Source organism: Dama dama, chromosome 32 (genome assembly GCF_033118175.1).
Source record: "Dama dama isolate Ldn47 chromosome 32, ASM3311817v1, whole genome shotgun sequence".
NCBI lineage: Eukaryota > Metazoa > Chordata > Mammalia > Artiodactyla > Cervidae > Dama > Dama dama.
The window spans coordinates 40,627,288-40,639,301 of NC_083712.1; the positions used below are offsets into that span (position 1 = coordinate 40,627,288).

General features: G+C 35.7%; 1 protein-coding gene across 1 annotated transcript in view; it reads left to right on the plus strand.

Annotated features, from left to right (window-relative positions):
• LOC133050546 (disintegrin and metalloproteinase domain-containing protein 18-like) overlaps window positions 1-12,014 on the plus strand; it is a 106,460-nt gene that overhangs the window by 25,454 nt on the left and 68,992 nt on the right. Inside the window, exons 12-13 of the mRNA XM_061134788.1 lie at window positions 9,486-9,622; window positions 10,968-11,151. Of these exons, the coding sequence (XP_060990771.1) occupies window positions 9,486-9,622; window positions 10,968-11,151 (321 nt within the window). The remainder of the gene's footprint in view (window positions 1-9,485; window positions 9,623-10,967; window positions 11,152-12,014) is intronic.

A 12,014-nucleotide genomic window follows, 5' to 3' on the forward strand; every position in this document is an offset into this window, starting at 1 on the left:
CTGCAGATGGTGATTGCAGCCATGAAATTAAAAGACGCTTACTCCTTGGAAGGAAAGTTATGACCAACCTAGATAGCATATTAAAAAGCAAAGACATTACTTTGCAAAGAAAGGTCTGTCTGGTCAAAGCTATGGTTTTTCCAGTAGTCATGTATGGATGTGAGAGTTGGACTGTGAAGAAAGCTGAGCACCGAAAAATTGATGCTTTTGAACTGTGGTGTTGGAAAAGACTCTTGAGAGTCACTTGGACTGCAAGGAGATCCATCAATCCATCCTAAAGGAGATCAGTCCTGAGTGTTCATTGGAAGGACTGATGCTGAAGCTGAAACTCCAATACTTTGGTCACCTCCTGCGAAGAGTCGACTCATTGGAAAAGACCCTGATTCTGGGAGGGACTGGGGGCAGGAGGAGAAGGGGATGACAGAGGATGAGATGGCTAGATGGCATCACCGACTCGATGCTCATGAGTTTGAGTAAACTCCGGGAGATGGTGATGGACAGGGAGGCCTGGCGTGCTGCGACTTATGGGGTCGCAAAGAGTCAGACACGACTGAGTGACTGAACTGACTGAACTGAAGATAACAGAATTAGCCAGAAGATTTAATCCAGAGACTGTCCTCAGGCAGGATACATTATTGTTATATAATCCTAAGGAATGTAGAGGAAAAAAAAAAGTAAAAAGTTTGTCCTTTCTTCTTCCTTGAGTATTCCAGACCACTCTTCTTGGGGACCCCTAGACTTCTTATCAACCTGCCTAGGAAATGACTCTCTCACTAGTTTTTGCATATTTTATACTATTGTTAAAAATACATGTAACCGTTAACTAAGTATTATTGTTTTGCTTTGTTCTTTATATATCATTTCAGAACTATTTTGAATAGCTTGTTAAAAGATGTATACAAGTTGAAGCATACAACTCTACTTACTTTGTCTTTCAAAATTGTATCTTATCAAATAAAGCAAATATTCTTATTACAAATAAAAATGGTTTTACATGACTACTGTAAACAACTAAATCAGTTCTTTGCCTAATCTACACTTCTTGAATCCTCTTCCTTTTGTTTTTAAACTTTCCCTCCTGGCATATAATTTAGTGTATATTTCCTTTTAAATAAAAGTTTTATTGAAGTGCATCATGTATAGAGGACATTGCACAAGTCATAAGTATATAGCACAGTTGATTTTGACCATGTCATACATCGATATAAGTATCACAGAGGTCAAAAAATAAAATCAACACATCAGAGGACTCATAAATCCTTCCTCCCCCTGTCTTGACACTTACTCACTGGTTAATTTGATCTTTCTTTGAGCTTTCTGTAAATAATAGAGTATGTGTTCTTAATGTGTGTGTCTACTACATATTTGCTCAAAACTACATCTTTGATAGTTATTCATGTTTATATGTGTAGAAATAGTTTGTTCATTCTTTTGCTCTATATTTCTGAGTAATATACTCAATAAATTCCTTGAATATTCAAATTTCAGTTCAATTCAGTTCAGTCATGCAGTCGTGTCCTATTCTTTGCGACCCCATGGACTGCAGCACGCCAGACCTCCCATTCAAACACCAACTCCCAGAGTTTACTCAAACTCGTGTCCATTGAGTCGGTGATGCCATCCAACCATCTCATCCTCTGCCATCTCCTTTTCCTCCTGCCTTCAATCTTTCCCAGGATCAGGGTCTTTTCAAATGAGTCAGCTCTTCAAGCAGATCACCAAAGTATTGGAGTTTCAGCTTCAGCATCAGTTCTTCTAATGAATATTCAGGACTGATATCCTTTAGGATGGACTGGTTGGATCTCCTTGCAGTCCAAGGGACTCTCAAGAGTCTTCTCCAACACCACAGTTCAAAAGCATCCATTCTTCTGCACTCATATTTCTTTATAGTCCAACTCTCACATCCATACATGACCACTGGAAAAACCATAGTCTTGACTAGATGGACCTTTCTTGGCAAAGTAATGTCTCTGCTTTTTAATATGCTGTCTAGGTTGGTTATAACTTTTCTTCCAAGGAACAAGTGTCTTCTAGTTTCATGGCTGTAGTCACCATCTGCAATAATTTTGGAGCCCCCCAAAATAAAGTCTGTCACTGTTTCCATTGTTTCCCTTCTGTTTGCCATGAAGAGATGGGATCAGATGCCATGATGTTAGTTTTCTGAATGTCGAGTTTTAAGCCAACTTTTTCACTCTCCTCTTTCACTTTCATCAAGAGGCTCTTTAGTTCTTCTTCACTTTCTGCCATAAGGGTGGTGTCATCTGCATATCTGAGGTTATTGATATTTCTCCTGACGATCTTGATTTCATCTTGTGATTCATCCAGCCCAGCATTTCTCATGACGTACTCTGCATATAAGTTGAATAAGCCAGGTGACAATACACAGTCTTGACGTACTCCTTTCCCAATTTGGAACCAGTCTGTTTTTCCATGTCCAGTTCTGTTGCTTCTTAATCTGCATACAGATTTCTCAGGAGGCAGGCCAGGTGGTCTGGTATTCCCGTCTCTTGAAGTTTTCCACTGTTGTGATCCACACAGTCAAAGGCTTTGGCATAGTCAATAAAGTAGAAGTAGATGTTTTTCTGAAACTGTTGCTTTTTTGATGATTCAACGGATATTGCCAATTTGATCTCTGATTCCTCTGCCTTTTCTAAATCCAGCTTGAACATCTGGAAGCTCACTGTTCATGTACTGTTGAAGCCTGGCTTGGAGAAGTTTGAGCATTACTATGCTAGCATGTGAGATGAGTGCAACTGTGTGGTAATTTGAGCATTCTTTGGCATTGCTTTTCTTTGAGACTGGAATGAAGACTGACCATTTCCAGTCCCGTGACCACTGCTGAGTTTTCCAAATTTGCTGGCATATTGAGTGCAGCACTTTCACAGCATCATCTTTTAGGATTTGAAGTAGTTCAACTGGAATTCCATCTCCTCCACTAGCTTTGTTCATAGTGATGCTTCAAAATTAGGCATTATCTTTTGTCTTCCTATATTGAAGACAGGATTCAACATCTTAATAGCTTATTTCTCATGAAAATATTTATGATCTTTTTATCCTTCCATGGTATCTTTTATCATCCAACATGCTTGTTATATTAAAGCACTTTTTTCTTTAGGTTATTTTGAAATTTTTTTTGTCCAGTATATATATGTATGAGAGCATTTTGACTCATCATCTATTTTTTTGTCTTTTTAACTTTTTCCTTTTCTTTTTAATCCTTTTTCCCAACCTTGAGCAATTGGCTTAACATTTTCAGGGCATAAAATTGCACTACTTCATATCATGGGTGGTGGTGGTTTAGTTGCTAAGTAGTGTCTGACTCTTGTGACCCCATGCACTGTATGTAGCCCATCCAGGCTTCTCTGTCCATGGGATTTCCCAGGCAAGAATACTTGAGTGGGTTGGCATTTCCTTCTCCAGGGGATCTTTTCCAACCAGGGATCAAACCAGGTCTCCTGCATTGCAGGCAGATTCTTTACCACTAAGCCACCAGGGAAGCCCAATCATGGGTAGAAACCTTGCAATTATTGAAGTCCATGAACACCTTGGTTTAAGCCACGTGTGTTACAAACGGCATAAGACATATATCATGCTGTAGTCGAATGTTGTATAAATGCCAGTTTTATAGACATTGTGTGATAATATTTTTCATGTCTTTTAAACAATTTCCTGTTGTCTAGTGCTTTTATCAATTATGAGAGTTGTCAAAGTCTCCAACTAAATTATGTATGTGTGTGTTTATTCTTTCAATTATATTCATTTTAGCTTTATATTTTTGCAGCTCTTATGTTCGATATGCAAACAATTAAGATTATTATTGAACTTTTTATTATTGCAATATCCTTTGTCCATGATAATCTTTGCTCTGAAGCTAGCTTCATCTGTTATTAATATAGCCTCTCCAGCTTTCTTATGATGAATGTTCATATGTTAAATCTGTTTTCTTAACTGCTTTTGTCTTTATATATTATGTGAATTTCCAATCAGCAAGCTGGACCATGTGTTTTTTCCTCCGTTTCTCCAATCTGTGTCTTTTAATTAGTATGTTTAGAAATTTGCACTGAATTTAAATGTTGATGCATCTGTACTTCAGTTTGTCAACTTAGTATATGTTTTCTGTTTTTTTCAAAGATAATTTTATTTATTTATTTTTTCATTTATTTTTATTAGCTGGAGGCTAATTACTTTACAATATTGTAGTGGTTTTTGTCATACATTGACATGAATCAGCCATGGATTTACATGTATTCCCCATCCCGATCCCCCCTCCCACCTCCCTATCCACCCGATTCCTCTGGGTCTTCCCAGTGTACCAGGCCCGAGCACTTGTCTCATGCATCCAGCCTGGGCTGGTGATCTGTTTCACCCTAATATACATGTTTCGATGCTGTTCTCTCGAAACATCCCACCCTCGCCTTCTCCCACAGAGACACAGATGTTTTCTGTTTTATCTCTCTTTTTTTGGTCCTCTGTTGCCATTTCCAGTTCTCATTTTTTCTAGAACAATTTTTCGTATTCTATTTTTACTTATTCATCATAGACATAATAAGTAAGCTTGACCCATTGGCCAAGTCTGGCCAACCACCTATATTGTAAATAAAGTTCTATTTACAGTTTTATTCACTCATTAGTCCACTGTGTCTAGGTAATTATAGTTGTGACAGATACTGTATAGTACACAAATATATCCTGTCTCTTGATAGAAACTATCAATCTCTTATTTTTAGTGTTTTTTAATATTTCTCTTCGTAAAACATTTTTCATATGTTCTGTAGTCAGATTACACACACTGACACATACACACATACACACAAGTTTGTTTACCAGCATTTTACTGTTTCAAGTAGAATATAGAAATGTTGATACCATATTTATTTTAGATCTGAAATTATGTGTATAAGCATAAAATGAGAAATTTTATAGTATAGTTTGCTTAAATATTACTTCCAAGCATATTAATAAGTATATCACACTAAATTATAATTTTTATTTTCAACCCTGAAACATAATTTTAAAAAATCAAATGAAAAATAGTCTATTTTATCTACCCGTGTAAGTACGTTTTCTGTTCCTCTTTCTTCACTACTGATGTTTCAGGTTTTCTTTTATTATCATTTTCTTCCTTGTCTGAAGAGCTTCCTTTAGTCATTGATTTAAAGCTTGGTTACTGGCAACATGTCTCTTAATTTTCCTTCATTTTATAATGTCTTTATTTCATCTTCATTCTTTAAGGATATTTTTGTTGGATGAAAGTCATTTTCAGCACTTCAAAACTATTGTGTTACATTCTCTCTCTGATATTATTTCTGATGAGAACTCCTATTAATCATTGTTCCTCTGTAAGCAATCTGTTGTTTTCCTTTGGTTGACTTCAAGACACTTAACATTTTTCTCTGGCCATCTAGTTATGATGTGTCTGATCATGCATTATTTTGAGTTTATTGTTAGAAGTTTTGTGAATCTATTAAATATGTTGATTTGTGTCTTTTGCCAAACTGAGGAGATTTTCAGCCATTTTTTTTCTTCAAATATATTTCAGCTATGCACTTTTTCTCTTTTTCTGGGCCACTAACGATATTAATGTTAGGTTTTTGTTGTTGTTGTTGTCATTGTCCCACTGTTCCTGTATTTCTGTTAATTTTTTCAAAAGCTATTTCCTATCTGTTTTGAGATTGGATAATTTATACTAATCAGTCTTTAAGTTCACTGATACTCCCTTCTGTCATCTCTGTTTTTTTTTTTTTTTACTAAATTCATCTACTGAAGTTTATTTTCTTATTATTGTATTTTTTATCTTCTGAAGTTTTCATTTGGTTCTTTTTATATTATCTGTTTCTTTGATGAGATTTTCTATTTCTTAATTTGCTTTAAGAGTTTTCACAATAGCTCACTGGAGCATTTTTATGACGGTTGCTTTAAAATCCTTGTCAGGAAATGCATCTTGGCTTTGCTTTCTGTTGATTGCCATTTCTGACTAGAGTCAAGATAGTCCTGGTTATTGGTATGAGAGTAATTTTGGGCTGTATTCAGAATATTTCTGAGAATTGTCATGAGGTACTGATTTTTCTTTACATTTTCCATTTCTGAGGACCATTTATTTTCTAAAATACACATTCTAGGCTAGTTTTATGGGCCTTTGCTCACAACCTGATTTAGTTTCCATGGCCTTTTTAATGATATTCTTTGAAACCTTGGACATTACAACATTCATAGGAAGTCTGGATTCTGCTGCTTTTCTCTGTCGAGGGTTGATTTTTGTTTGCTTGTTTTGTTGTTCATTGCTCTTCTTGGTTAAAGTCAGAACAGCAACTCAGCCTCACAGATGGCAGCTCTGGCCTCAGCTGAAGCTCTTCAGTTGTGTTTGAGGCTGCTAATTGTATGAGTGTCTCAGGAATCAGCGAGAAATGTGGGAGACAGACTTAGGATTATCTTCTTTCTGAAGTTTTCTGCTTGTGTATTTGACAGTCATAATTTCCTGATATTCACATTTTATATTTTCCAGGCTAGAAATAGTAAAGATTTTGCCCTGAGTGCCCTTTGAACCCACAGACCATGTCCATTATACTTGGCCTCAGTCTAAAAGTCACACAAACTGTCTCTTTTTAGTTTCCTTTGAGCATAGACTCCCGACCAATGCTAAAAGCTTCTGTTAATCCCAGGTGGACTCCACTTCTTCACCACCTGAAGTAACTATTATATTCTATATTATAGATTTTAAGTCTCTATTGAAACTTGACCATATTGTTTTCTTCTCTGTTTTTTCCTGTATTTGTGTACATGCAAACATACACACCCCACAACTCTTCCTGCCCACCCCAGCTTTATTGGCTTCCCTGATAGCTCAGCTGATAAGAATCCACCTGCAATGCAGAAGACCCTGGTTCAATTCCTGGATAGGGAAGATTCCCTGGAGAAGGGATAGGCTACCCATTCTAGTATTCTTGGACTTTCTTTGTGGCTCAGCTGGTAAAGAATCCACTTGCAATGCAGGAGACCTGGGTTCAATCCCTGGGTTGGAAAGATTCCCCTGGAGAAGGGAAAGGTAGCCACTCCAGTACTCTGGCCTGGAAAATTCCATGGACTGTATAGTCCATGGGGTTGTAAACAGTCAGACACAACTGAATGACTTTCACTTTCTTGCTTTATTGAGATATAATTGACAAATAAAATACTTACATAATTAAAGTGTACTGTGGAAAATTCTGAAAGAGATGGGAATACCAGACCACCTGACCTGCCTCTTGAGAAGCCTGTAGGCAGGTCAGGAAGCAACAGTTATAATTGGACATGGAACAACAGACTGGTTCCAAACAGGAAAAGGAGTATGTCAAGGCTGTATATTATCACCCTGCTTATTTAACTTATGTGCAGAGTACATCATGAGAAACACTGGGCTGGATGAAGCACAAGCTGGAATCAGGATTGCTGGGAGAAATATCATAACCTCAGATATGCAGATGACACTACCCTTATGGCAGAAAGTGAAGAAGAACTAAAAAGCCTCTTGATGAAAGTGAAAGAGGAGAGTGAAAAAGTTGGCTTAAAGCTCAACATTCAGAAAACAAAGATCATGGCATCCGGTCCCATCACTTCATGGGAAGTAGATGGGGAAACAGTGGAAACAATGAGAGACTTTATTTTGGGGGGCTCCAAAATCACTGCAGATGATTTTAAATCACTGCCATGAAATTAAAAGACACTTACTCCTTGGAAGAAAAGTTATGACCAACCTAGACAGCATATTCAAAAGCAGAGACATTACTTTGCCAACAAAGGGCCACCTAGTCAAGGCTATGGTCTTTCCAATAGTCATGTATGGATGTGAGAGTTGGACTATAAAGAAAGCTGAGCACTGAAGATTTGATGCTTTTGTACTGTGGTGTTGGAGAAGACTCTTGAGAGTCCCTTGGACTGCAAGGGGATCCAACCAGTACATACTAAAGGAAATCAGTCCTGAATATGCATTGAAAGGACTGATACTGAAGCTGAAACTCCAATACTTTGGCCACCTCCTGTGAAGGGTTGACTCATTTGAAAAGACCCTGATGCTGGGAAAGATTGAGGGCAGGAGGAAAAGGGGATGACAGAGGATGAGATGGTTGGATGGCATCACCGACTCAATGGACATGCGTTTGGGTAGGCTACGGGAGTTGGTGATGGACAAGGAGGCCTGGCGTGCTGCAGCTCATGAGGTCACAAAGAGTCGGACACGACTGAGCAACTGAACTGAACTGAACTGAACAGTGTGATAATTTGATACTAGATATGGAATGATTCCAAAAATTAATCAATATATCCATCAATCCACTTTATTTATGAAAATGCTTAAGACCCACTTTCTTGACAAATTTCAAGTATATAATGCAGTCTCATCAACTGTAGTCACCATGCCTTATACCATGCACATACACAAACACAATATCTTTATTTAGTGTATGAGTTAAATTTTACTCATGATAATTTTTTTGATATAGAAAAACTGGGAAGTTCTAAACACTTTTTTGTAATTTTTAAGTTCTAAAAATTTTGTAATTATTAAATAAATTTAATAAATGCATCTATTTACATAAATAAACTATATTTATTTATGAAATGAATACAATTTACATTCCATTTATATGAAATGCTACTCTTCACTACTGTCAGTCTTTTTGGGCTGACATCTCACTCCAAATTTCTTTACCATGGCCTTGCCTGTGTCTTGAACTTTCATCCTGTCATTTCTTTACTTCCCTCATTATACTACAGCCTTTGAACAGCTTCCCAAACAAGTTTGCTACCATATTCATAATGGTGGGTCATTTCCCAAACTTTGTATCTCATCCTAAGCATCAATGCCACAAATAGACTTTTCTAACTATCTGAACTATACAGTTATACCCCTCCTCAGAATTCTCTGTTGAAGGGTTCCATTTCTTTTTTTTTTTTTTTTTTTTTCCAGTTTTTATTTTTTTATTTATTTATTTTTTTTTTTAATTTTTTTTTTTATTATTATTATTATTTTTTTCCAGTGGGTTTTGTCATACATTGATATGAATCAGCCATGGATTTACTTTAGAGCACTTTTCATGCTTTCTTTATATCTGGTAGGTTTGTTGTTACTTTCCAACTAATTTTCTTTCCCTTCTTCTGTAAAATATGCTCCAAGTGTGGACAAAGTCCCTTCTTTTCATACATGCCATTATATTCTCGTCTTTTAACATAGTGCTTGACCCATGTCTATATTGAACTATATTTGTTAATTGAATGAATTGATTTAATAAAAAAGTTAAATGTGTTTGATTGCACTACCTTATCTCATGATTTTTAATAAATTAATTAATATGGATATTCAGATTGATGATTTATCAAAATAAGTATAAATATGGTCAACATGGAAAAGTATTAAAATATAAAATTTTATAGGAACAAAGCTCTTTTGATGTATTACTTGCTTTCATTTTCTTCTTACATATTGGTTTTCTCTTCAACTTTCTTTATTTCAGTATCCAGGCACAATAACACTGGAGGGATTTTCAGTTATTATAGCTCAACTACTTGGCCTTAAAATAGGGTTAGCATATGATGACATCCAGGAGTGTTCCTGTCCAACAGCTAAGTGCATAATGAACCATGAAGCAATGTAAGCCTTGTTTTTCCTCTCAAATTAATGTCATGCATATATTTGTGCAGTTGGTTACAAGACTTGATGAATTTATTTTTTATACTCAATCCCACATCAAAAAATTGGGAGGGAATGTTGTGCATGAGGAAAAATCACACTAGTGAATTTGTCCATGTGCTACAAGACTCCAGAAAGTGGTGGATCCCATAATAATGAAATGTTCACTAAAGGAAATTCGAGGAAAAATGTAAAGATTTATGAGGGCTATGAAATATTATATTCACACAGATACTTTTGCTGTTTATATTGTTGTTGTATCTGTTGTTCAAAGCAAAATCACCCTTGGCAATGTAACATTGAACTGGTCGCTTGGACTATTATTTTGAGGTAAAAAGAAAAAAAAAAAAAGAAGGAAAGATTTGAAGAAGAAAGTAGATGTCCTTATTTGCAGATATTATGATTGACTACCTATGCAAAGGCAGCAGAATCAGTCAGTGTACCATCAGAACAACAATATCAGAAAATTCATCAGGGTCATCAACCTTGAAAACTAGTCTGTGTACTAGCACTAAGGAAATAGATGACATACTATAAAATGTCTAATTCTTCCAGAAGAGGTTAATAAGTTCAGTACAATTCCAGTCAATATTTGAGGTTACTTTTAAGGAACTTGATGAACTCTGTGGGAGGCAGTAAAATGGAGATAATAGACATAGATGACCTTTTCATGATTATGGGGTGGAATTTATAATCAAAGGAGAGATTTTACTCATGGGAGATATGATGTAACTATAGATCAATCAAAATAAAGAGAAGAAGAGGAAAAGATGATGTTGGATATAAGGAATACAGGAGCAAAATCACGGAGTAATGTAGGAGAGAATGTAGGATCTAGTGCTTAAGTAGAGGGGCTAAATTTTATTAAAGCTGGATAAATTCAGTTATTGTGATAGAATGTTAGGAGAGAGTAGATTGAAACATATACATTACCATCTGTAAAATAGATAGCCAGTGGGAATTTGCTGTATTAATGCAGGGAATCCAAACCTGGTGCTCTGTGACAACCTAGAGCGGTGGGTTGGGGAGGGAATTGGGAGGGAGGTTTAAGAGGAGGGGACATGTGTGTGCTTGTGGCTCATTTGTGTTGATGTATGGCAGAAATTATCACCATATTGTAAAGTAATTATCCTCCAATTAAAAACAAAATTTTTAAAAAGATAGCCATGATTGACATTGTCTCCACCAAAAAGCATTAGTTTTTTTGTTTGGAGCATCTTACAATTCATATCATTATATATGGTGCATTGTTTAGATGTGGTTTTATTAGCTAGGTTTATTTAACCTGAGGATTATTTCATTTTAGAGTTTCCAGTGGTGTAAAGATTTTTAGCAACTGTAGCATGCATGAATATAGATATTTTGTTTCAACATTTGAAGCTCAGTGTCTTCAGAAGTTTTCAATACTGAAATCATTCTATCAAAATCAATCAGTGTGTGGTAATGGGATTTTGGAAATGCATGAAGAATGTGACTGTGGCAGTGAACAGGTGAGCGATTAAGGCTGAAATCTGAGCACAATTTTGTATGTTTCTAATAAGCAACCATAGTATATATGGAATAATATATGCAACTAAGTCTTCAGTAGAATTAAGTTATAAAAGTGAGGATAAATTAAGATGTATGAATCGCTTCCACATACCTCTTAAACTGAGAAGATGAGTAGTCATGAAATCTGGGTTTGTACACACCATTCCCAATTATGCCAGCAGAGAATTTTTGAGTATGTATACTAAATGAAACCTTTTTAGAGACTTCAGTCTCTGTTTTCTTTATAAACTTCTGAATTTGGTCCAGCATTTTTCTGTCATTTGTCATTGCGAGAATGTCTAAACATTGTAATGGGTTTTTCTTAATTATTCTCAAATATTCCTGTATTTCCAGGTTTCAGGATGATCAAAATTTGTTCTTTATAATCCTTATAAAGATAAATATGGAATCTATTATACTGTATCTCCATCAACCAAATGTGCAATTAACACTATTCTCAACTGATAGGACCAGATATTTAGTTTGTTATAGTATCATTATTTTCTAATATTTAGCAATGCCCCCATTTAAATAAAATAAAGTTTCTTCATGATTACTCCCGCAGCAGCTATATGACTTTCTTATCCACCAAGAAAAATAGCTAACCACTACTCATTTATGTAACTTAAATCCTTACAAATTCTCTTAACCATCTACCATCTCCTTATATGTATGTGTGTGTGTGTATATGTATATATGTTTTCTGACTATCTCAGATTTTCCAGTGTCATCTTAGTTTTTTGACAAATAGCACTATTCACATTTTGCATTGACCTACCCCTGAATGTGTGCCAGTTATTTGACAAATCTGATTATTTTTAAT